Below are 27,906 nucleotides of genomic sequence, written 5' to 3' on the forward strand. Positions count from 1 at the left end.
ACAGGTAAAATTTCCTACTACAGAAATGCCATTTACCTTTCTGTAGACAGTAAATTTTAAGAAGTGTGTATCACAGAAACTTCAAGAAGTGAACAAACACAGCTGTCAAACAACACAGGTACTTCTCCCTAGTCTCTACACATGTAGGTCCTCGCCGGTGTAGTGAAATTATTTGCAGCTGCTCACTCTTCACAGAGATGTAAAACCAATTATTGTCTTAATTTCACTGTTAACTGATTTTGAATCAGAATGAATAGGGAGCACATTAAAAAGAGGATATACACTTTCTAGAATCTGAACGTGAACCTAAAAGCAGTTACTCCCCATTAAAAACAGTCCCCCCTGCTGATTCAAGCTTCTTAAAAAGCTCTGTATAACCTGACCTTTGCAGTTCTGTGCACATCAGACTTCCACTGATTTCAGTGGGCTTAGCATTTAACACCTGACATTTTTAAAATGCTATGCTAAATCCTTTTACTCTTTGCCCATTAAACTCCTAGTGTAATTAAAAATAGCTTCAAATCTTCGCAGTACATACATAGGTTGTCAGCATTTTCTTTGTTTCTTTAACCCTAATCTCATTATTTTTATGTTTTACATTAGAGTTGAACACATTAGGGCAAGTTTTCTTCAAAACTTTGCCGTCTTGTTCCTGCTTTCTTCAGACTCAAGCAAAATGGTGTCAAAAATGGAACCTCACCCCTCTCCTGTCTCTTCCCCTGTCACCTGCACTGTTGAACAACACACTCCCCTCTTCACCTTTATCATCAAGATCAGGGAACAGTCAGTTCTTACACTTACAATCTGTCAAAATCGTGCCTGGGCAATTCTATTGAAGTTCTCAACAGTTCAACTAAACCTACTGTGCTTTACAACACCGGCTCCTCACACTCTTATGTAAGCAATGGAAAAGCTATTACTCCTGCAACACAATCAGTCTTTTATCAGTCTTTTTTTGTTTGTTTGTTTGTATACATGAGTAGTTTTCTTACTCCTTCAATAAATCGTGGCCAGGTTTGCTTTTACCGATCCTTGCAAAAGTAACAAAGCCATACGTTATACAGCTTTTCTGCTATAAAAACTTGCTCCATTTCTTCAATTTAAGGTAATGAATTAGAAAGTTTTTGAAAGAAAAAAGACCTTTCCGACTGAGTAGCAAATATGCTACTCTAATGTTAGTCTTCTGTACAGTGTTTGAAATTCAAGATGGGATGTTGTAGAGTTGGCATCTTTGTAAGGTTTGTGTTACAAGTAGTAGGCATCTTCATTTCACAGACTCGTAGAATCATTAAGGTTGGAAAGACCACTAAGATCATCTAGTCCAACCTATCATCTCCATGCCTACAAAACCATGCCAAATTTCTATTTCTTATGCATTTTCTTACAGTAGATATTTTGCCTTTAATTTTTTAAGCAAACAAGATGGGATCTGAGAAAATAATCTTAAATACTTCTAATTCCAGATTAGGTATTGCCAGACTGATGATTATTAGAGTAGGACTACTAATTCAAATTGTCCTGTGAGCACAGGAGGCCTGAATTGTGCTAATTTATATGGAAGCCCATTTCAGAGGTTCAAACACAAAATAAATGTGAGAGTACGTAGTTATTTACCTATATTTATATGGAACATATTCAGAAGCACTTATGAGTCCTGAAGGAAGGTATCTGGCTTGAAATTCAGCACACAGCCCTGCTAATGACCACAGGTTCTTCTGCAGAACCCTTTCATTCTAGCTGCTACTCAGAAAAAAATATATCTTTTAGCTTCTACTGCATATTTATATTTTCTTTTGTGCCACTGAGGATGAAATAAAATATTTTCAGTAACCTTTGATCGTTGTTATTTTTACTGCGCTACACAAGTAAATAGTTATTACACTGAAGAAATGATTGTGAAAGAATTAAACTTGAACTATTTGATGTTGTTTATGTCTCATGCAGCACCTCACACAGTGCTGCAGGCGCTGCCATTTATTAAAACTTGGCTGGGAGGTGAAAAATGCTTAGTATTATGCAGGCAAAACAGGGTTACCCAAATTGTCCGTGCCCTTGAGAGATTTTCTTTTAAAGCACAACTAGCAAAATTATCAACTGCCAAGAAGAGTACTAACCCCATACCCCAACTAAATTATCAGGCCAGACAACTGTAAGGAAAGTTAGAAAGACCATTAGCTTGGTCAATTTACTATCTATCCTGTTATCTATCTAATTATCAGTTAATAAAGAAACACGAGGATAGTTGTGGAAAAAATTAACTCTTGGAGTTCAGAAGCATACCCACTTAGGTAAATATGTTTGCAGTAATGGGATTAGTTCAAACAGAGTTTCAGCATAATGCAAATTTGTAGTAAAGAGCCAAAGCCGTTCTTATCATTCTTCTTCCCCTGTTAAAAATAAATAAATAGATATTAGAATATTTAACATACCATGTTGAATGTAAAATCATTTACATTTGTCATCCATTTATTCTGAGTCAGCGCATCTCCCGCATCAAATTACAATGAGAGGAGCTTGCAGAATAATTATCAATGACACAGGATGGTTTTCATCTCAAAAAGATTGAAGAGCTTACAATTGTTAGCAGAGAGATGAGTTAGAGGATGCAATCAAGGCAGTCATCGGAGCAAGTGGGGAAAACAGATCAACCACAAATCATTCTGGACAAAAAATTGACAAGATTCAGGAAAAGAAATGAAGAATATCCAGATTTCTTCTAACAAATGTTGAATACATCATAGATGAGACAGAAAAATCTCATTGTTAAAGCTTTTATTCACTATATATTTAGATGACACCTGTGTAGGACAGGGGCTCCTGTCTGTTGTTAGTTTCTCTAACCCTTTATCAGAGACATGATGGATGTGAAGAGAAAACAATAACGAGGTGCAGTAACCTGACAAACAAACTTCAGCTTGCTGTGTGGGCTTACAACTTTACCATCAGAGAAGTAAATTATTGAGACCTACCATTTCTCACGCACATGTTGTTCCTGAATAGCACCTTTTCCAACACAGCTTCCTTAGAGCAGAGTGAGAAGGGTTTGGCTGTATCTCAGAGGCACACTGAATATGAAAAAAATGCAAGCCTCCAGTATGATTTGACATGTGCAAGAGGTTTGCAGTCTCTCACTATGATAGCAGAAAGTTTTCCTCTTTTTTTTCTTTTTTTTGGTAGATACACAAGATGTCTGAAAAAACGTATGTGTTTCAACCTAGATATTGAGAAGCTTAGAAGAATACAAATCTGTTTCTCACATACAAAGAGAGTGACACTCTGGAATCCATGTGCCACACAGTTGGCAGTGCCTGAGATCTCCTCCAGCTCATCTGCAAAGAGCAGAACAGCATTTTCCTGCAGACCTGTGAAAGGCTAATAAAACTAATGGTCTGACTTAATCACACTTGGGAAATTTGAATAGATGATTCCTCACCAAAACGAGGAATAGAATACAAGGTACTTCTTTTGATCTGAGCTGCATCCTTTTCTGTAAAACTAACCTTAGGGGATCATTCGATTCCAGGTAGCTTCTCAACAGTGTATTTCCCTGTTTCTGCTATTCCGGCTTTCAGAGTTCTCCACTGAACCACAACGAAAAGAAATAGCAGGTCAGACAAAAATGTCCAGCCTTCTCAGACAGCTGTAATAGTAATCTGGCATGCATGGTTTCCTATCTGGAATTGTTGGTCAGATATGCCTTAGCATTAGGAAGTCAACCACAAAAATCCATGTGTTCCTTTGTCTCAGAGTATGATGATGAAATAAAGTGGCTTTTTCATTCCTGTGTTTGAGACATGCCTTTAAAATACATGAGGTGAGAATTAGGTCATACATCAGGGTTGTCATGAACAGCTGAGACATACAAATGAGATCCAGGTATGAAAATGAAATGTTTAACAGAATTCCCTTGCTTTTTGAATACATATCAAGATAGGTTCCATCAAGACTTACATTGATCCTTTTGAGCTGTATAGGCACATCCATACTTACCAAAGTGCTGAAAGACTGAATTTCCTTGAAAACAAGGAACAATATCTAATGATAAAGAGCATAATCTTAAAAATAAAAAAAAAAAAGAGCAATGATTTTTTGAGACTATGAATTTGTTCTGCCAGTGCTGGACCACACTGTTAGAAGGAAAATTCTGGCAAAGATTTACCTAACTATTCTGAAATGTATTTTCCATTTCATAATGCTATTTAAGATTAGCATATAGAAATCTAGAAATAAAACAGAACATTGATTATGCACATGTTAATCTATGAGATACTCCAAGTTACTGAAAGTAGACTACATAACCAAAATTCTAATTTACAGTTTTTAAATGAGGAAGATATGATAAATTTATAAACACTAACGTTGTATGCTCTGGTTTGCCATATTCTGGCTTATGGAGTTAAGATGATGTACAGAGGATCTAGCAGTACAGTGAATTACTGCTCATTTTAAGGCTCTATCACACTACTACAGTTGTCTGGTGGCAAATATAACATACAGGATCATATTGTAAATGAGAATTTAGATATGCTACAAAGCACTACTGACTAGGTCTCTACACTACGTGACAGCAGACACTTGAAATATAGAGATGCACTGACATGTACCATCAGAAAAAGAGAACAGCTTATTGAGTTATGACACCTCTGCACTGAACAGATATCTACAGAGCATTTCAAACTTTGGGGGAAATGAAATAAGAAGGATACAGAAAAATATTTGTTCATCTAATGTCAGCAAAGATTTTGAGTATGGAAGCCAAAATTCCTTTATGGTTTGGCTGGCAGTAGGAACAAAAGTTGATAAACTGACTGTCTTCTAGAACATTTTTGTGTGTTTGGCATTGAATACATGCCTATTTGGTGAGCAGTATAAAGAATAACACTATTAAGGCCTTCCATGAAATCTGTGCAAGTCAAATTGCCATTCTGTTGTCCTGACAGTGATTTGGTAACGTGGTCTATGACTGCCAGTAGTTGTGAGTGGTAATCTACCAACTTACTGAGATTGTTGGCTTACTACTTTCACCTGTACAAAATTATTTTCATCTAAGAGAAAATAGTTGATTTACACATCTGCAGATGGATATATATCTTTTTTTTACATTCAGCAGACAAGAAATGTGACAACTGAGATTCATATAACTGGTTTTCTACACTAGGATGTCGTCAAAGTTCTATTATCCCTTGACCGACCATAAAAGAGAAAACAGAATGATGCATAGGTAGATAATGTGGTATCAATCCTACATATAGTTTTCTACAATCGTTAGAACTGATATTCATGAACTAAAACATCAACATGAGGGTATGCAAAACGATAATTTTATCTGATTTAGCTCAGGTAGGATGAGGACCTTCAGAAGATACTTTTAAGCTGCTGGCATTATAACAGATTAACTGGCTCAAAACAGCATGAATGGGTAAAACAGCTCACAAGCTTTGATCGTCCTCACTTGTCATCTGCCAAAGATCTGGGTAACAACATTCTTCAGTGTGGAGTTCTTGATGAAGTGTAGCTTGCATTAACTGTCGTTAAGCAATTTCACAATATTTATGAAGATCCACGTTGAACCTGTATGTGATCTGCACCTATATATGGATTTCCTCTATCAATCTGCAATATTTTCATGGAAAAGATGTCTGTAATTAATCTGATGCCCATGGAACATACAGATGAGAATGATAGTTTTCACCAAGGTCAACTATATTAACCACCCTTCTTCAGCTGCTTACTCTCCTGGATTTAGATATCAGGCCCAAAGTGTCTAATGAGCCTTGCCAATCGCATTTCAGATTGGCTGGATTTGACTGCAATATGAAGACATAACGAGCTATTCTGAGGTTACAGACCATTATGGGTGTTGCCTATGGGTGATTAGGAGCTCTCAATTAAGACTGACTACTGCTTGTGTACATTGAACATCATAGAATCATTTGAGTTAGAAGGGGTTCTTAAAGGTCATATAGTCCAACTCCCCTGCAATGAACAGGGACACCTACAGCTCCATCAGGTGCTCAGAGCTCCAACCAACCTGTCCTTGAATATCTTCAGGGATGGGGCACCCAGCACCTCTCTGGGCAACCTGTTTCAGTGTCTCACCACTGTTATTGTAAAAAAACTGCATCCTTGTATCTAATCTAAATCTCCATTCTTCAGATTTGAAACCATTTCCCCTTATCCCATCACAACAGACACTGCTAAAGAGCCTGTCCCCTTCTTTTTTCTTATACTGCCCCACAGAGTCTGAAGCGAAGCAGATTTTGCATGATGTGTCAGTTGCTCCAAGGATTGTTTAAGTTACAAACAACTTTGCAGTAAATTTACAGTCAGAGGTACACTTCACAACAAAAGATATCTTGTTTCCTTGTTGAGCAAACCTAATGCAAATAACACAATAGTTACATTAATATAATTGGAAGAACCTATCCAGAACAGCAATACAATGAATAAATTATACACAATTAGCACAGTTATTCAGTTATGTCTTTGTTTTAATGATTTTTTTAAACGTTCGTATCATCAGACAAAACATTTAGGTCATGAGAAAATATTTCCAACAATATGGATTTTGAAAATCAGTTGGAAGAAGGCATGTTCAATGCTATGATTTTTCCAATGCTGGGGCAGTTGAAACAGTGTGTTGTAGTGCATATATTAACCAGTTACTTATGCAAAAAGACATAGTGAAGTAGGAAGTGAATACAAACATTCAAGGCAGTAAAAATGCAGAATACTGACACGTGGCTGAAAAATGTACTTTTTTATAATGCTCTTTTAGTATCACACAAAACTAGCAACTCACTTTGAATCATTCTTTGTCAGCAACCATACTTCTGACCATATGAAATTATTAAATTTAATACAGTCTTCCAGTTGGAAGAGATATTAAGAGCTCATATCAAATGCTCAGATCTTGTTAGCTTTGCTTGTTGTTTAAGATAGTTCCAAGGTACTGCACCAGTATCATATAGGGATTTTTTTTTTAATTGATTTATACAGAAACATGCAAATAGTAATGCATGAGGGCTCCATATATTTGATTATAATTTGATATACTATTGATAGAGCACACCAAGCTTTTTTTTGTTACATTTTATGCTGAACTGTTCCATTTCCACGCCTACCAATTGCCATTACTATTCTCATGGCTTATGATATAAAGCCAGAAAGTGGAGAACGTAAAAATGTCTTTACTGAAAACACATAAATGCAAAAAATCCTTATAGATAGACATATCTATCTACATATAATTAAGATTGCATGGCATTTATATCAGCATGAAATGTAAAAAAAAAAAAAAGTTCCCCAAATACCACAAGATAGTAGGAAAACACTATTAACTGTCACAATACACTCTTACACCAGTTTTGCATAAGGCTTCTGTTTTCCTGATGAACGGGACTAAATTTTTAAGTAGGTCTCTGTATACATTTTAGTCATAATAAGTGCTTTATGTCACAATATATTCTTAATAAAATAAAACCTCTTGTGCTGTAATTATAGATAGCTAGTTACCGTTTAGACAAAAATGACCTTTTAGAGAATAGGCTGTGTCTAAAGTATAAGAAGAATTAAGGTGCTTCTGTATTTTTCCTTTCATTCTTAAAAAGTACCACACATAAAGAGCTGCAATAATTGCTTGTGGACATGCTTTTCTTTGGCTTTTACCACATTTTTAATTGATGTGATCCTCTATTACATAATTTTATATTCATAACTTGATTTTGTAAAAATTGTATTTTAAAACTTAATGAAACAAAATCTCAGACTTTCTTTGTCACAGCTACACTTTTTCTCTTCTTTGCAGAATTCCCATTTGCATCAAGCAATAACTGCAAGCAACGATAAATTTAAAGCTAGATTTTTGCATGTTGTAAACTGGGTAGGACCAGAGTTACTGACTGAACCAGCTGGTAATGCAAGATTAGCAAATTCTTTGTATTCCAACGTGTTGCCATCTAATCTGTCCTCTTTCCTCTGACACATACTAACACAATGAAGCTGGACAATGGTTCAACAGCAAGTGCATGTGATAGTTCTGGCAAGACTATTTCTGTTTTGAATAAGCACATATTTTATCCATGAGGGACTAGAAAAGCAGGGCCTTTTTCTTCAGGTCATTCCGCTTCCAAAGTGCCAGGCGATCAAACTCCTCAATGCTCATTTTGAAGACTTCCTGGAACTCCTCAGGGGACAAATGTCTCTTCAAAATGAAAACACAAAGGTGTCATTAAACTCTTCTGTGCACAGGAATATTTTTACCCCTCTTAAGTTTTAAAATACATCACAAAATAATGCATTTGGCATTACATTTGAATTCTCAAATTCTGAACAACAAAAAAGCATCAAAACCACATTAGCTTACAGCAGCTGGGAAATGAAATTGTTAACATTAGTGAATTTTGGAAAAAAATAAGAATAACAATCTTTCCAACAGAGTCCCAACTGAGTGGAAGTTACAATCTTTAGAAAAAGGATGTGTTTACACATGGTGTGTGATGACAGGGCACACAGAGACAAATTTAAGGTACTCTAGGACTTTTTTTTAAAGAGATTTTAAAGAGACTGATACCAACATAAAATCAGAGTTGGATTTATCTTCCTTGATCTTTAGTGAGAGTGGTGGACACTGCACTGGTCTGCTAATAGCAGTCTTATACAAAGGAGAGAGCACACTGCTAAATTCTTAAATCCAGAATGCTATTATTCATGGGGGTAGAGTTGTATCAGAAAGCCAAGTCTGATAGAGCTTTTTTGAAATGTCAAGAATATGTTTTTATTTAATGTTACATATGTTTATATATACAAAGTTAAAAGGAGAGAACAACAGCATTAAGAATTGGAAAGAGATGGAATTATGAAAGTGTATAAAGTTTGCCTAACAATGAGTAGTATATGCACACATATTATTGTGTGAATTATAAAACAATATTCTATAAAATTCTTCTGATAACTGCAGGCTAACACTTTTTCAAACATTTTAGCTTTATCAATGAATGTTTCCACCATGTTAAATGCACATCATCTAAAAGGGACAGATTCAATGTAGTGAAAATTACAACTTTTATGTTTTTTTTTTAAGTCTGGTTTCTCCTTTTCCATAAAGCTTTCCCTGAAGTTATTCTGTTATCAGCCAAAATTAGGGCAGGGAGCATGCTAACACATCTTGATAGTTTCACAATGGATTAACTGACAACAGACACAACTGCACTGGCACTACTCTACAAAGCTACTTTTTGACCAAATTTAAAACAAAATTCTATTTTCCACTTATTAATGATGAATTTGCAATGTAAATTGCACGAGGAAAGTTAATGAAATTGTTTTCAAGATGTAACTACATTGAATTACCTTGAATGGTCTTGTGGGCCCTCCTGGTTTCTTAAAAAAGGACAGACTTTTTTCCCCTTGAGATTCCACATATTCAGAGCAACAGTGACTAAGAGTTTGGAACAGAGCCTTCATTTTTCTCTTGACCAATGAGAACAACACAACATAAGCACTACACTTAGCATGGAACAAACGCACCATGCATATTTGGCAGAGCAGATCCTGTTTTGCATGGAAATGAGCAACATCTGACAATGTATTTTAGCAACAATCTCTGACAGAATTTAATTCTATGGGGTCTGGAAAGAAAAAGTAACTTTTCCTTGCACTATTTTTTTTCATATTTTTCTGGTTATCTAGTAGAAAATTCTAGCAAGCTTAATTTTTCTAAGCAAGAATAATGTCTATGGCTTGTTGAAAATGGGGTTGAAAAAGAAGTCTGGATAAGCAATATGGATCATATCTTGTTTTGTCTTTCTTCTAGACTGCAGCTAATACTTGAAATGACACCTCAAGAGAAATTAGTGAGAAACTGTTGTTCATATCCTAGAAGAAAGTCAGAAAGCTTATAACCTACAGGTAAAACTGTTTTGACCATGATTCAGAAACATAGGAAAAGTAAAATTTTAAAAGGAATCTTTTCATCTTTTTTTTCTTGAGAAACATTACAAAATTTCTTCCTGGGAGTTGCTATAATTTCAGCAGATCTCCTTCAACAATGAAAGTCAACTCAGAGACAGCCAGCAGGTGCTATGTCAGGGCACAGATCCTTCCTGTGATATGCTGGACATTTGCTATATCTCACCTCCCCAGTCTCAGTACAAGATCTGCTCTTCTATCATTTTGCTTTGCCCTCAGAGCTGATGAGCTTTCAATCCACATGATTCTATTCAAGCCAATATTAATTAGCCGTGCTCTTTATTCCTCAGCAAATGCCTGGATGACATCAATCCTTGCCTACATTCTTCTTAAGTTGCTTTTACATCAGCATCTTTTTTTTTTCAATTTTTTTTCCCCTCTCTCACAGAAGTTCTCAGCTGGTGCAGCCTGATCCAAAAGCAGCTTAGAGTTTCCAATGCAAGGATATCGGCTAGCAGCAGAGATTGAGATGAGAAAAGGATGAGGCCCCTTATTTTCACCTTCCATTCCACTAAGCAGTTATTTTGCTTCTAATTCTCCTCGTCTCAAGGACTATGCTACCAGACTGCAACATTAGCAAAGTTTCTTACTCCACCAATGCATTACTCACACTCAAAATTAATTCCAGAAGGCAAAATTAATTCAAAATTGGTTTGAATTCTATCTGAGGATACTCATCTGTGCCCAGTGTAGCATAATTGCCACTGTTTTCCCTGCACCTCGGAAGCATTCACTATCCTTTTTTTTAAACATCTTGGGCCCCTGCTCTAGGACTAACCCTAGAAGCAGCAATGATTACAGTTCTCTTTGCAGATTTTAGAATAACCCTTGATCCCAGAGAGATGTCATCAAACTGGCAATACTTCAGATGAAAGTAACAAAAGGAATCATGGGTTGCTGAGTTTGATTTATGAGGAAAGACTAAAAGGCCTAAGTATGTAAAAGCATAGCCAAATCACGACTAAGGGAAAATATGGTAAATGTCTACAAGTACTTAAAGGGTCTAAACACCATGGGAATAGGCCAGTGTGGGAAGGTTATGTTCATGGTTTTCTTTATGTGACTTTAAATTTTGTCCACACAGTTCTTGGACTTTCTTAAACCTTATAACTTTCAGACAGTTCTTACCAAAAGCAGAGAATATAGGGCTAAGAAATTTTAGATTGTTTTTTTCTTCCTAGGTATTTGAATATTAATTGGTCTTAGCTGAAATATTTTCATGCAGGAGCATTGCCTTGTCTCATTACTCAAACAAAAGAAAGGAAATTGAAAATTATGCGTAGAAAATAGAGCAAAATATTAATCTTGAGGTAGGAGAGAAGGCATGTACAAGGCCAAGAACTTGAGTTTTGATTTCTTTTCTCTTGTTTTCAAGTTTTGGGTCAGCTTAAAATATCCATATCCAGCTAAGTTAATGCTGCATCAATGGGCCATTAAATGAATGGATCAAGTTTTAATAAAATTAACATTTTTTTATTAATATTATTACTAGTGCTGGCCTTGTTTCTAAGGTAGTCTGCGTGTTTTACGATATGCCAGGAACAAGTTCCTGATTCCCTTTGGGAAAATTTGACCGTGTTCAGACAGCTGAATTCAATCTACTTCTCTGTTCTTCATCAGTGGCAAAGCTGGGCACATTGTAGACACTGGGAATCATAGAATCATAGAATTGCTCAGGTTGGAAAAGACCTATAAGATCAAGTCCAATCACAACCTAACCATACTACCCTAACTCTAACAACCCATCGCTAAATCGTATCCCTAAGCACCACATCCAAATGGATTTTAAACAAGTCAGGGATCATGACTCAAAGACTTCCCTGGGGAGCCCATTTCAGTGCTTAACCACCTTTTCTGTAAATAAGTGTTTCCTCATATCCAACCTAAACCTCCCCTGGCACAACTTGAGGCCATTCCCCGTTGTCCCGTCACCTGTCACTACTGCGAAGAGACCAATCACACTCCAACTGCTATCACTTTCCAGCTATTTGAAGAGAGCAACAAGGTCTCTCAGCCTCCTCTTCCCCAGACTAAACAGCCCCAGTTCCTTTAGTCACTCCTCACAGGGCATATTCTCCAAGTTCTTCATAAGCCTTGTTGCCCTTCTTTGGACCTGCTCCAGCACCTCAGTGTCCTTTCTGTACTGAGGTACCCCAAACTGAACACAGTACTCGAGGTGAGGCCTCACCAATGCCGAGTACAGGGGCAGGATTACTCCCCTTGTCCTGCTCACCACACCATTCCTGATACAAGCCAGGATGCAGTTGGCCTTCTTGGCCACCTGAGCACACTGCTGGCTCATATTCAACTGACCGTCCATCAGTACACCAAGGTCCCTTTCCATCAGGCAGCTTTCCAGCCACTGCTGCCCAAGCCTGTAGGGTTGCCTGGGGTTGCTGTGACCAAAATGCAGGACCCAACACTTGGCCCTATTGAAACTCATACAGTTTACATTGGCCCATCGATCTAGTCCATCCAGGTCCCTCTGCAGTGCCCTTCTCCCCTCAGGCAGATCAACACTCCCTCCCACCTTGGTGTCACCAAACTTAATGAGGGCAAATTCAATCCCCTCACCAAGATCATTGATAAAGATGTTGAATATGAGTGGCCCCAGTACCAAGCCCTGGGGGACACCACTTTTGACTGGCTGCCAGCTGGTTTTAACTCCACTAACCACAACTCTTTGGGCCTGGCCATCCAGCCAGTGTTTCACCCAGCAGAGAGTATGCCCATCCAAACCGTGGGCAGCCAACTTCTCCACAAGAATGTTGTGGGGGATGGTGTCAAAGGTGTTACTGAAGTCCAGGTAGACCACATCGACAGCCCTACCTTCATCCACTAAGTGGATCACCTTGTCACAGAATGAAAACAGGCTTGTGAAACAGGATCTACCATTCATAAACCCTTGCTGACTGGGCCTGATCCTCTGGTTGATCTTTAACTGGTCCATGATGGCTCCCAAGATGATCGGTTCCATAACCTTCCTAGGCACCAAGGTGAGACTGATAGGTCTGTAGCTACCAGGATCATCTTTCTGGCCCATTTTGAAGTTGAGCAACACATTTGCCAGTCTCCAGTTCACTGGGACATTCCTGCTTAACCAGGACTGTTGAAGGATGATGAAGAGTGGCTTGGAACCCACATCTGCCAACTCCCTCAGCACACTAAGGTGCAATCCATCTGGACTTCTGAGTGTCCAGCTTTTGAAGCAGGTCCAAAACCATCTCAGCATAGATTACGCAAGGCCTACTCTGTTCCCCATCCCTATCTTCTAGCACAAGGGGCTGTGTGCCCAGGGAGCAGCTTGTCTTACTATTAAAGACTGAAGCATTAAGTACCTCAGCCTTATCCTGATCCTTGGTCACTGTGTTCCCCTCTGTGTCCAAGAAGAGAGGAAGACTTTCCCTAGCCCTCCCGTTACAGTTGATGTATTTATAGAAATATTTATTGTTGTCTTAGTGGCCAAGTTCAGTTCTAGCTGGGCTTCAGTCTTTCTAATATTCTCCTTGCACAGCTTCACTATGTACTTGTAACTGCCTTAAGTTCCTTGCCCCCTCTTCCAAAGACCATAAACTATCCTTTTGTTTCTGAGTTACAGTCAAAGGTCTCTGTTCAGCCAGACTGGTCTCCTTCCCCCATGACTTGGGGATGGTCAGCTCCTACACCTTTAAAATAACTTCCTTAAAGTATTCCCAGCCTTTCTGGGCTACAGTGCCCTCCAGAACTACCTCCCAAGAGATTCCCTCAACCATGGTCCGAAAGAGACCAAAGTCTGCCCTCCAGAAGTCCAAGGTAGTAGTTCTGCTGACTCCTTTCTGTGATTCAGCAAGGATCGAAAAATCTATCATTTTGTGATCGCTTTGACCCAGGTGGCCTTCAACCTTCACATCCTCCAGAAGTACCAAAGGACCGACGAAGGACCCTTTCTACCCTCACTCTGAACTGGCTGTGTTTAGATTATCTCAAAATAGAAGTTGCATAGTGGTGTTAACAAGATGCTGCCTGAAAGCCTTGCTAAAAGATTATGTAAATAACTTAGACAGTTACTCACTAAAATGGCTGCTAAACTGGAGCTTGCAACATCAAACATTTTCAGTATATTTAAGAGTTAGTTTATGACAGTAGAACAAACTACTGCATCATATTGTTTTAAAACAATTGTATTAATCTGATGCTTGTAAAGTCAGTAGCATTCAGTCTTCTCCTGGATAGCACTTTGTGCAAGCTTGCATGGGAAATCATAAAAAGATGACCAGACTTAAGTTCAGTCAAGTACAACATATATAACGCCTCACTTGCATGTTACCTAAAATATGGCATAGTGCTATACGAGAAGGATAGCCATACCTCTGTCGTAAATACATGACTAGCTCTCCTACAGCATATATACACAATGGAAGAGACAGATTTGTTAAAGGTATAATACAGAAGCATGTAATCAAGGACTGAGCTAAACATCTCTGATGTACTGCAACCCTATAATGGAAAATCCTCACGTTCAGTGATCATTAAAATGAGCTGTACAGACATGTGCTCATTTTTGCATTTCCTGAAGAAAAGTAATTAACTGCACATTCAAATACTTTATATACAGTGCTAACTCATAAAGAAGTGATGCTTTTTGCTGAAAATTAACGAGGCTTGTGTCTGTTTTCCTGTGCCATGTTAAAAAGCCGCTAATCATTCTAATAGAGTTACAACGTATATTTAATTCAATGAGACTCCTTTTATACAACAATAACTGTACTTTTAATGACATTCAGAGATCTTCAAAACTAATACTGGCATTAGCATGACTAAGTCACAGTAAGGGAAATTGCAATTAACCTACGGTTACACTGCACTAAGCTGTGACCAGGTCATGCTGCACAAGCATGTTTATTCTGTGACAGTAATTGGATGGGAGTCCACAAGTGAAAACCTGCTGATGTAGGAAATTCGGATATCATACTTCCTCATGAGTCAATACCAAACCAATGAGCCAACACACTGGATGGCAGGAGGAGATGAGCTGAAGAAAAAAAAGAAGAAAAATCGAAGATCTGATTCCTAGGGGTTATTTAAAGCTTCCAGTTTGATTTTGTTTTCATTTTTGTTTTCATTTTTGTTACCTTATGTACATAGGAAGTGACTGCTGAACATAACATTGCCTTTGAATGAATCCATAGTGACTCTTTCTGAAGTACTCCACTGTACAGAGTGTAATTTTAATAGTTTCCCACTTCAATCATTTTTTTGTTTTGACTCCTTGTAACACTTCAAAACCTCTAATCCACAAAATATAAAAGCAAAAGCTATAGGATCTCTTCTACAGTCTCCAAAATATAAAATACCCAAACTGTGGTGAGATTTTTTGGGAAAAAGTTATCCACAAGTAAGCAGGCATTTATGTAAATAACTAAATTTTAGCTCTTTAAGGTAGTCTGTAGAGTCTGTACAAGTGAGGTGTAATATTTATTCTTGCATTACAATTTAGGATGTTAGAAGGATCTCAACTGAATAAATGTGAAATAAAAATGGCCTACTCCTTCTTTCATTTTTCCCCCTTCCCTAGTCCAATTCCCTTCTCCTACGCCTCTAGAATTTTGACCAAATATAACTTTCAGATGCCTAAAAATAAGTTTTTGGAAAAAAATTTCATTGACCTACTGAATTTCAAATCCTTATTTTGCATCCAGAACATTTGCACTCCTTTCTGTTGCGTTGCTGGGGCTCAGCAGACTCTTCAGAGGCTTCTTCTAAGCCTACTACAGTTGTAATTAGCCATGTACCATTTCCCCAAGGGAGTACTGAATATTATTCTAATCTACCAAGCAGTCAAACTTCATGCTCAATAAATATTTCAAACTATTACATAATAATTATATGATGGGGGTGAGGGGAGTTAAGAAAAGACAAGAGTTGCTACCCAATGAACTTTAAGAAGTATGTTAAAATAATGTGGGCAACTCCACTTACACTCAGTGATATCAATACCATACCTATAATATCTTACTATATAGTAGAATACAGTAGAACCACTCTGAGGATAACCTGTGCCATTATTCCATCATTCAACCAAATGAACTTTTTCATACTGCCCATTACATAAGTCATTGCCCTCAACTTACTGCTGATAAAAATGTTCTGTTGTTAAAAAATGATTCATAAATAAAACTAAAGCTGTGAATTCATACTGAATTAGGGAAATATATAGATGATTTTAGACATTTTAGACATATAAGTGGAGTTTTCTTAAAAAAAAGTAGAAGTTATTATCTACTAAACTGGAGAATCCAATGACATAATTTATTGTGTATTCATGTATCATATTGGATATCTGTCCCAGATGCACAGCTGGGGCTCAGAGGTTTGGTTTCAAGTGATATATCTATGGTCTTTGGGGCTGATCCAAAAAAGTACACTGAAGTCAACATGAAACTTTCCACATGCACTCACTAAGGTTCAAAATACCTTGTTCGTAAAGCAGATTTTCCAGTTTCCTTTAGTTATGTGTTCTTCATATCTAATCTCTCTTCAGCTTCATACTGTTCCCACTCTGGTAGGAATTAGCTTTTTTACATATTAAGTCATTTCTAAAGTGTAATTTCATTTTACAATGGCTCCTTTCATAAGGACTTTGAAAACTGATATAGATATCCAGCACTGATCACAATACAAACATATGTTTAGAATAAAAAAAAAAAACAAACACAAACACAAATGTTTTGCAAATTAATTAAATTTGTGTGAAGTTCCACTAACATCTGTGAAGTGCAGTTTTTCACACCAGGATATGAACTTCATTCTGAAAGAGCTCATATGGGCAGCCTGGTCTAATGGTTGGCTCAGAGGGCTGGAGCACCTCTCCTACGAAGAGAGCTCTGGGGTTACCTCATTGCAGCCTTCCAGTACCTAAAGGGAGCCTGTAAACAGGAGAGGAGCCAACTCTTTGAAAGGGTAGATAACAGCAAGACAAGGGGAAATGATTTTAAATTGAGGGTGGGAAGATTTATGTTGGATATCAGAGGGAAATTCTTTACTATGAGAATGCTGAGGTGCTGGAACAGGCTGCCCAGAGAGTCTGTGGATGCTCTGTCCCTGGAGGTGTTCAAGGCCAGCTTGAATGGACAGCGCGGTGTGGTATTAGATATGGAGGTTGGCATCTTTACCTGCAGTAGGTGGGTTGGAGCTTGACGATCCTCGAGGTCCATTCCAACCCAGGCCATTCTATGATTCTATGATTCTATGACCCTGCCCATGGCACAGGGATTGAAACTAGATACTTTTTGAGGGCTTTTTCAGCACAGGCCATTTTATGATTCTTTGATTCTACGATCATCTCAAATTCCGCCCCAAACTACAAACTGTGCTTCTCTGTGCTAAAATACTCAATATTTTGGTTTAGCCTTTCTCATGTAGTCCTCCTCTGAGCTCTGGAGAAAGTGAGACACACAACATTACTTGTATGACTGACATCTACAAGCTGAGGCTGTTATAACTCAGGCTGAATTACTGGAAATCTTTCCTAAAACGATTACAGCCCAAATGAGTAGAACCCAGGGAATTATTGAAGAAAAGCTAGTGGAAAAAAGTCTCATCCTTAAAACAGATCCAGACAAGTAGCTTCAGGAGGAAAAACGTATTTGAATTAATGTGGGCATTCTGTTCAAACAAGACCGTACCCATGTTTAAATCTCTGATTTCTATTTACAAGAGAACAAGGTGGCAAGAAAAGCTTTCTACTTGACATTCCAGAGTATTTTTTTCCTTAGCAATTATTTCAGTTAAAGAATGAGCAGGCTCAAACAAAAGTGGAATAATTTGCTTTCTACTGTATCTCACAGGCACGAATGAGTAATTCTTTTAACTCTCTGATGTTCAAACGAAAAGGCTAAGGAAGCTAAGATATATCTAGATAAGAAAATGAAATGAAAAATCTCAATTATGCGTTCCAAATGGAAGACTAACTATGATGGTTTTCAAAACTACCAGCCTGTGACCATGAAAGAAATCTTATCCTCTATGATAAAAGCAATTTCCGGAGAAAAATAAATAAATCAAATCTATGCAGCTGTGCATGAACCGTCAAGTTGGATGTGCAGGCACTAAATTAACTCACACTTCTGTGACTCAACAACAGGCAAAGCGGTATCTAAACTAAGATAAAAATAACAAGCACATTATATCAGGAGTCCAAGGTATTTAAGTGCTAAAAAGTGTCAATAAGATTTTCAAAAGTGCCCACAATCCTAAGGTCTATTGGGGAAAAAAAAGACCATGTCGAACAACACTGGGAAAACAGCAGATAAAGAATGGACTAATTTGTACCATGGAAAAGTGATGTCACTCCCAGAACCCTTTGCATATTTAACCCTTTGCATAATAAAATGATTATTTTGATAAAATATTCCAATACTTATCAAATTACTTTGTTTTTCAAATGCTACTGCAGCAAATACAACTTAGAATTCTATTTTGTAAATTCCTCACGCTGAAATTGCGTCTTCACAGAATATGTCATGCTAACCAAATAAAGGAGCTATGGAAGTTTTCAGAGCAGGGTTGACTTTAATCACAACATGGAGAGCCTTGCCTAGTTGAATTCATAGAATCATACACTCTCAGAATCATGCATGCTGAAAGGGACCCTTCAAGGTCATCCAGTCCAACTCCACTGCAATGAACCTATAGCTCCATCAGGTTGTTCAGAACCCCGACCAGCCTGATCTTGAATATCTTCAGAAATGGGACACCCACCACCTCTCTGGGCAACCCAATTCAGTGTCACACCACCACTACTGTAAAAAACTTCTTCCATATATCCAGTCTAAATCTACTCTCTTTTAGTTTGAAACTTGTCACAACAGACTCTACTAAAAGGTCTGTCACCTTCTTTCTTACAGCTTTCCTATAGACACTGAAAAGCTGCTACCAGGTCTCCCTGGATCCTTCTCTTCTCCAGGCTGAACAGCCCCATCTTTTTCAGGGGAGGTGTTCTGTGGCCCTCCTCTGGCCTTTGCGATGAAGAGCTTTCCCCTTATATTTAATTGTAATTTGTTTTCTGCAATTTTTGACTTGCATTTTGGCCATTCAGGGCCTACATCTGAGAATGATGCCAAAGTGTGCTGCTGACTTACATTCATCTCGTTTTCCAGCAGAACCTCAGGGCATCTCTTGCAAAGCTGCCCCCCCATCTTCTGCTGCTGAACAGTATTATTCCATCACAAAAGTGCAAGCAGATTTTTTGTTCATGTGGTCACAGAATAGAATTACAGAATCACCAAGGACGAAAAAGATCCCCAAGATCATCTACTCCAACAGTCACACAATCACAGAATGGCCAAGGTTGGAAGGGACCTCAAGGATCATGAATCTCCAACCCCCCTCCCACACAAAGGGCCACCAACCTCCCCATTTAATGCTCAACCAGGCTGCCCAGGGCCCCATCCAATCTGGCCTTAAACACCTCCAGGGATGGGGCATCCACAACCTCTCTGGGCAGCCTGTTCCAGCACCTCAGCACTCTCTGTAAAGAATTTCTCCCAGACATCCAACCTAAATTTCCCCTCCCTCAACTTAAAACCATTTCCCCTTGTCCTGCAGTTATCAACCCTTTCAAAGAGTTGATTCCCCTCCTGTTTGTGGGCTCCCTAGTCCACCTGCCACCAATACTTCCCCAATAAACCACATCCCTCAGTACCACATCTACACACTTCTTGACCACCTCCAAGAATAGTGACTCTACCATGTCCCTGGGCAGCCCATTCCAGCACCTGACCACTCTTTCAGAGAAGAAATTTTTCCTAATATCTAACCTGAACCTCCCCTGGTGCCATTTGATGCCAATCCTTTAGTCCTATTGCTTGTTACATAGAGGCAGAGGCTGACCCCCCCTCACCACAATCTCCTTTCATGTAGTTGTAGAGAGCTATAAGGTCTCACCGGAAAAGAATACAGGGATGCTGTCTGGACATATAGAGATGGGATTAGAAAAGCCAAGGCACAGATGAAACTGAACTTGGTGATGGACGTTAAAAAAAACAAGAAGATATTCTACAGGCTCTTAGGTCAGAAGAAACAGGGCAAAGAGAGCATATCTCCTCTGCTAAATGGGAAGGGAGAAACTGGCTACAACAGATACAGAGAAGACTGAGGTACTCAATGAGTTCTTTGCCTCAGTCTTTGCTGGCAGCCAGGATTCCCACATCCCTGAACCTCTAGTAGTGGAAACTAGAGAAGAAGGATGGCCAGCAGGGTAAGGGAGGTGATTGTCCCCCTCTGTTCTACACTCATGAAGCCCCAGCTGGAGTACTGCATCTAAATCTGGGGCCCTCAACACAGGAAAGACGCTTTTGGAGTGGGTCCAAAGGAGGGTCACAAAGATGATCCAAGGGCTAGAGCATCTCTCCTATGAAGACAGGCTGAAGGAAGTGGGATTGTTCAGCCTGAAAAAGAGAAGGCTGCAGGGAGACCTCATTGAAGGCCTTCCAATATTTAAAGAGAGATTATAAGCATAAGGGAAATCAACCTTTTACACAGGTAGATAATGACAGAATAAGGGGGAATTGTTTTAAACTAAAGGAGGGGATATTTATATTAAACGTCAGGGGAAAGATTTTTACTGAGAGAGTGGTGAGGTGCTGGAACAGTCTGCCCAGAGAGGTTGTGGATGTTCCATCTCTGGAGATGTTTACAATCAGGTTGGATTGGGCCCTGAGCAATCTGGCCAAGTACTTGATCTAGCAGCTGGCAGCTCCACCTGTGGCAGGGGGGTTGGAACTTGATGATCCTGCAGGTCCCTTCCAACCCAAGCCATTCTATAATTCTATGATTCTCTCCTTAGCCTGTCCTTCAGACTAAACAATTCCAGCTCTCTAAGTTGCTCCTCACAAGACTTGTCCTCCAGACTCCTCACCAGCTTTGTTGCCCTACTCTGGACATGCTCCAGGGCCTCAATATCTTTCTTATAGTGAGAGGCTCAAAACTGAACACAGTACTCAAGGTATGGCCTAACCAGAGCTAAGGAGCACAGAGGGATGGTCATATTCCTGTCTCCTGCTAGCAACACTTTCTTATACAAGCCAAGATGCCACTGGCCTTCTTGGCCACCTGGGCACACTGCTAGCACATATTTAGCTCATGTTTAGATCACTGCTCAGACTTTCACTGGCCTGTCTCATTCTCTTGAAGTAGAGGTGCTGTTCCTCAGAGCAACAGCTCCCTCCAGTTTTGTCATCTACAAGCAAGATGAGGATGCAATTCCTTTTCTTCCCCCATACTGTATACTTCAGTCCTATGTTGTTGCCTAAATTAAGTTGTTCTCAATCATTTCTCATTACAATTGTCTGAGGAATGCTGCTCTATTCATCTAACATTGGAATAACAGCAGTCTGGTGAAAAGAAACTTTTTGAAAAATTCCTATGCCAAGTCTTTAATAAATTCCTTGCATTTCTGATCAGCTTATACTGAACAAAGATCCAGGATAATCATTCGAAAGTCAGAGTGCTGGTAATGTATTTAAAAATCAGCAGGTCATTTATTATAACTATGCTCAGTGTTGTATGAATTAGCTCACTGCTGGCATAAACATCTCCTCAAGGAGCACAAAGAACTGAGCTACTTCTGCCTCACTGCTGAGTTAGAACAAGCAAACAAAAACATGCCGAGTGTTTCTACGGTTAGATATATGCGGTTATGAAGAAAGAATTTCTATTATTTTAAAGTATTTATTACCAGTTGAGCCCTTCTAATCTTCGTGTGCCTCTTGGGCCTAGAAAAATATGCATTCTTACAAAAAAATACTAGTCTAAGCCATGAAATAGATTTCTTACACAATAAGTAATTTAAAAAATAGTCAAAATGGGAGCAAAGTTAGGCAAACACTACCAACCATTGAAACCCCACCCTCCTATAATCCTTGACCATTAGCTGAAGCTTTCACTGCTGCCACCTCCCTTAATTTGACCCAAGGAGTTAATACCTTTTACGTGAGTTCACTTTTCATGATAAGAACATACACTGCAGGAGACCTCTCTTGTAATAAGACATCAGAGAATAGTAACAGTGCCTTCTCCATGACATCTATGCTGGATTATTCAAAGTTCAAAACCCTGTCTCACAAAGAGTTTTCTTCAAGCCAATTTGCAAGAACTGCTGAAGAAATGTATCTTATACAGATTTACTTATCTCATTACTGCTAAGTAGACCAGGAAATTAGAGAATCACATAGAATCACAAGGTTGGAAAGGACCTACAAGATCATCTAGTCCAAACATCCTCTTATCACCATTACTACCTACTAAGCTACTAAACCATATCTCCATAGCTCCTCATCCAGACACCTCTTGAACACTGCCAGGGGCAGTGACTCCACCACCTCCCTGGGCAGCTATTCCAATGTCCAACCACTCTTTGAGTGAAAACTTTTTTCCTTATATCTAACCTAAATTTCCCCTGGTCATTTCCTCGGGTTCTATTTGTTGCCTGGGAAAAGAGGCTGACCCCCTCCTCATCACAACCTCCCTTCAGGAAGCTGTAGAGTGCGATGAGGTCTCCCCTGAGCCTCCTCCAGACTAAACATATAAGACATCACATATAAGATTTTAAACATTTAGTACAAGATGAAATCACTCTTACATCTGACAGTTAATTGAAACACAAATGTTCTATATATCCTTCCACCAACACCACCTCTACCTTGTCTGTATCCATCACAACCAGGATGTTGAGATTTGCAGCAGTGAGAACATAATACAGTCCGCAAAACTGGTCATAATGAAACGATAATATTAAAACATTGTCTGAAAAGATTTTCCAAGATAAACCACTTAGGACAGTGCAAAGGCTTAGCAGTGCAATCATCATTCCTGTAGGCAAAATACAACTCTTTTAAAAGTGAAATTGGATGTGCAAGATCCAAGCAGAAGCTGGCCACCCATTCTGCTCAAATACAGCACTTGCTTCCTGGGGATCTGTCAGCACTGAATCACACTTTGCAGCATATGTGAAATACAGCTTAAGAAAAAGTGAAATCTAACCTTAATGCTTGATTCCAGAATTTAGTGTCATCCCCAAAAGCTTAAAAATACCAAAAAATACTAAATGGGACTTCAACTAGTGGACAAGGTACGTGCATGTATGCATGTTTGTTGAGTACTGGTACATTCCTGGGAAAATCTTTGAAACCAGATGGTCTTAGGCTCCCAAGACCTGGGTCTTGCCCCGAAATCTGGTGAATGCACAAGACAGCAGCTAAGTTACAATCTGTTTTTGCTATGAGACAAAATGATGTTATACTCTGTTTCTATGCAAAGTTACTTAATTTCAGCAATTCTGTAATGTAAAAGAAAGGGAACAGGGAGAAGATGCCAGCAGGGAACGCAACAGTTTGCTCCTGTCTTTCAACTTCGCATATGGTTTGAATGCTCGGATGAGTGCTGCCTCTGTTTTTCCAGTAGTTATAATCCTTTTAAAATGCTGCTAATTTAATTGTTAGAAAAACTACCCATCCCTAATAAATGTAAGATGGTCTACAAATCTATAAAGGAGTCCTTTCTGCATAGCAAAATGTTTAACACAGGGCAACAATCAGCAGACCAGCCTGATCCCCTTATCGCTTTTCTGGTGCAGGTTGGAAGCAGACCTTATTTATTGTTCTTTTGCAAAGCTCTGTGAGATCTTTGAAGTGGTCAGGCTTCTTAAGTCATGAGGCCCAGAGCTGCACCTGGTGTGAAGCAGACTGAGCAACTCCAGTGTTAAACAAACAGCAGTCCCAGCTGAGGACACTGCAATAGTTATTCATAATGGACATGCATGATCCATCCAAAGCAAACTATATGTCTTCTTAAAAAAGCAAGCTAGAGACGCATTTGCCATATAGACCAGGCTGAAGTCTTTAAACAAAGCCTCTATTATTTAATAAACATGCAAATATGTATGTACATAAAAGAATCCTTTATGTGTCCAGATGAGTGCCCCTCCAGCCCCCTGTTCCTTCTTCTGGATTCCTTAAGCTGTTATTATGGATCTGATGCCTTACTATACCCCAGGCTTAAAACAGCACGCATTTGAGGCTCTTTCCCTACCTACCAAATCCATACCACTTGCTGGGTATTCAAGCAGCAAACACATTGAAGCATTTAAGGAATGTACAGCATGTCCAAAATATACTATTAAAGTTTAGTAATTTTTCTTCTTTTCTTTTCAAGTGATCAAGTTAAAATACTTTAAATTTATTTAAATATAAAGTTTACCAAAAATCTAACATTGTTAAGCACACAGGGTTTTTTTAACTCTCTTCTCAATGGTAATTCACACAAAGGTACAAAAGTTTAATAATTTCGATGAATCTTTACTGTCCTGTACATTAACTTAGGCACAAAAAAAAAAGGAAAAACCTCTGAATTTCACTACTACTCTTTGAGAGCAGTAGATGCTATTGCAAATGGATAATATATTCTCAAGCAATTATGTATCACACAGGCAAAGGGGAGACTGAATGAGAGAATGAAACAGAAACGGATCCATTTACTTGCAGGATAAATTGAGGATTTTTTTGTTTTTTGTTTTTTGTTTAATTCTCAGGTTATTCAAGCAGATTCTTTTATAATAGGAACTTAAAAAAACTGGTTTCCACCCATCTAGTTTGGACTTTCAACATCCCATGAAATCATCCAAAACAAATGGGTACTATTGGTATTTTTGTGCAACCCTATTTTATCATACATTTGCCAGGTTTTGGCTACTCTATTCCTTTCAAATTGCCTACATACCAGTGTTTTGAACCAAAATGTAGTATATAGTGCTATTTCTCTCTTCTTTCATTGGGTATAGAAATAGCTAAGGTGGTACACAAACAGGATAAAGACTTGCAAAGCCATCAAGCAAATATCATTCCTACCTCCAGTCTGGTCCTGTCCACATCCTTGGGCAATTTCACACGAACTCGATTTGTTACAATAAGTGTCTCATAAGGATAAATCTGTTAAAAAGACAAGAGCATATGAACTCCAGCCAAATCTGATTCTGGAATGTGGAAACGACAGCATGGGGGACTTACTAATTTCAATGGTACAAACTTGCATCCTCATTTGACAAATATTTCACTGGGTCAAAATTGACAAAATAAAGTTAAAAAAAAAAAAAGGAACACATGTAACCTTGCTAGGAAGTGCTGAATCTGATTGTTCTTCCAGTGTTGGAAAAGCCCTTCTTACCTTGTATTCTGCAAGAGAACAAGAATAAGTTCACAGTTTAGAATTTATAGGCTTATTTCAGAGTGACTATAATGAACATTTAGTTACATTAGCAATTTGGTATCCTGCTATATTTCTCTTATGGTTTTCAATAGGTATTGGATAACTACATGTGTTGGAAGAATTTGACTCCAATGGTCTGAATGCATACAGAATTTTTTTAAGCCCCTGAAACCAAAGCTTATTACAGAAAATGCATTTCTTGCTGCCATTCAGTGACTATGTCTGGTAAAATTGGGAATTTTGTGTACAGTTCAGTCAGACTGTCATCTGAAAATCCCACCCATATTTTTCCTTACTGTAAACAGTTACAATATATGGATAACTATAGGCATGTCATTTTGGGAACATACATGAAAATCATCAAGTTAATACAGTACTCCACGATGCCAACATCCTGCACTTGGACTGACTGCAGTGGAAATAATGATAGCAAAGAGAACATAGTAATTTTTTTTTTTTTTTTTTCCTGAGAGAATTGCTCATGGATCTGAACTAATACAAGAGTATTCTAGTTAGCCTAGTGTTACTAAATATGACTATCATATGGTCATATAAATCATATATAATAATGATTAAATGTGACCAGAATTGCCAGTATGTTTTCATAGACATTTTTATGATCTGAAATGAAAATCAGAGATAAGTCTATTTTCAAAATCTACATTGCCAGCTACTCAGACAAAGGTTTCTATCAATACAGAGCCTTCAAGTGAAGCATTGGAGTAAGATTTAAAAAAAATTAAGTGACTTGGAAACAAAATCTTCTCTTCTCCATCAGAAAGTGCATGCTCCTAAATTTCTCAGTTCTTTTGAAAATTCCAACCAACTTCCATATTAAGCTCACAGTCCTCTTAAACTGTTTTCTAATAAATTAATAAAAAGAAATTCTGCTTTTTAAATTCTGTCCATTTCAGCACCATTGTAGGACAAACAAGAAGCAAAATGAATGTTTGTGGTGTTTTTTTTTCTTTTCCAATCAGATAAACTAATCAATCCTTCAAGACATAAGATTCTTCCTTTCTTTGATATTAGAACACCACCTACTCAGCAAAGAGAACCACTGGGGCTGTTTGCACAAATTCAGGACACTGGCATAGACTCAACATTGTTACACCACTGTATAATTCAGGACATCAGTCAGACCTTTATATTCAATCAGATAAAAAGATTTTCTTTAATGAATGCGTTACTGAGCTGGTTCTGTACCATCATTATGTGAACCACGTGAAGATAACAGAGCAGTAGCCCTTTGGGCAAGAGGTAAACAAGCATCCTCAAAGGAAAAATACATGGAGTGGAAATGCTACTGCAATGTACCTTTCATCCCCCAGCTCGCCTCCTGGTCTGTTTCATATTGGCCCATATGTTCAGGCTGGAAGAGAGGAAAAGAAGCAATGTAACTTCAAAATACACACAGACACAGAGTATCACTCTGCACATTGTTGAGAGAAAAAAGAGTAGACAAGTGGTACCAGAAAATCAAGATAAAGATCCTTCCATGACAGAAAGCAAACAAAGTTTCATTAGAACTTGACCTAATGCTCAAAGAGGGTATCCAGACTGCACACAGCACCCATCAATCTGCAGGCTCTGAAAGGAGCTCTGCCTGTAACAGGATGGATTGTCAACGAGTGTGTGTCAAACTGGGACTCACTGCATGTGCAGTGCACTGTCCAGACAATACATTTCCATAACAAGAGAATGCTGGTACGTGATTGTCACTCAGAAAGGCAGCTACACAGTGTTATCTTATCTTGTCCACTGTCTTTTTCTTTGCTGGCAAATGTTGTCATGATGATAAGTATTACAGGAGACCTGAAAGGCACCACAACTTTTTTGTTGTTGTTGCTTCTCTGAGTTTTTTCACCTGTTAGGTATACACTGTACACACAACTAGGCTCATAAGAAACTGCAAGGCTCCTTATTGTTTGCTTTTATTATATGAGGCATTACCAGGATGACTGATTAAAAATAACAAACCACAAATACTGGCATAGCAGCCACTCTGTGAAGAATTTTGGCCTAAAGGATTTGAACATTTTCAGCTTTCCTGCAGCTCTCAGATACTAGGTTGTACCTTTTAGACGGGACAAATGCTGCCACCTGCTGCTTCCACATCACATTACATGGCTTAAGCCTGCAAAAAATACACCAAGCACTGCATCTGCGTTTTCTGATGGCTTTGGCTCCTAAATAGGGAGAAGTTTATCTAGATCTTTCCAAATTCATAAATCTAATTTGGTTAAGTCGTGTTACTACTGGTTTGTTCAGAAAGGAATTCAAACAATCAGGTACTTGGAGCATCAATCAGTTTAGGTGCTCTCTGACAGTTACTTTCTTGTAGCTTCTTCTAATAACCTTCAGTTTAATTCATACTGGGCGAGTTCAATCCCACCCATATGGCTGAACAGTCCCACCTCTCTCAACATTTCCTCAAAAGAGAGATGCATCAGGCTCCCCATAATCTCTGTGGCTCTCCACTGGATTCTCTCTAGAAGCTCTCTGTCTTTCTTGAACTGAGGAGCCCGGAACTGAAAACAGTACTTCGAATGCAGCCTCACCAAGGCAGAGTAGAGGCAGAAGATCACCATCCTCACCCTGCTGCCCACACTGTTTTTAATGCACACAGGATGCCATTGGCTACAAGAGCACACTGCTGGCTCATGGCCACCAGGACACCCAAGTCCTTCCCCACAG

General features: G+C 38.6%; 1 protein-coding gene across 6 annotated transcripts in view; it reads right to left on the reverse strand.

The window, feature by feature from the left end:
• Positions 1-7,971: 7,971 nt before the first annotated feature.
• LOC100551462 (actin-binding LIM protein 2) overlaps positions 7,972-27,906 on the reverse strand; it is a 72,370-nt gene continuing 52,435 nt past the window's right edge. For 4 of the 6 annotated variants that reach the window (XM_010710499.3, XM_010710498.3, XM_019615009.2 and 1 more), the window contains 4 exons: positions 26,527-26,581; positions 25,111-25,175; positions 24,852-24,932; positions 7,972-8,203 (listed from right to left, as the gene is read on the reverse strand). In XM_010710499.3, the coding sequence (XP_010708801.1) occupies positions 8,090-8,203; positions 24,852-24,932; positions 25,111-25,175; positions 26,527-26,581 (315 nt within the window). In that variant the 3' untranslated portion in view covers positions 7,972-8,089. The remainder of the gene's footprint in view (positions 8,204-24,851; positions 24,933-25,110; positions 25,176-26,526; positions 26,582-27,906) is intronic. The other 2 variants (XM_019615010.2, XM_010710501.3) reach the window with 1 other exon arrangement.

The sequence above is a fragment of the Meleagris gallopavo genome, chromosome 4, assembly GCF_000146605.3.
Source record: "Meleagris gallopavo isolate NT-WF06-2002-E0010 breed Aviagen turkey brand Nicholas breeding stock chromosome 4, Turkey_5.1, whole genome shotgun sequence".
Lineage (NCBI taxonomy): Eukaryota > Metazoa > Chordata > Aves > Galliformes > Phasianidae > Meleagris > Meleagris gallopavo.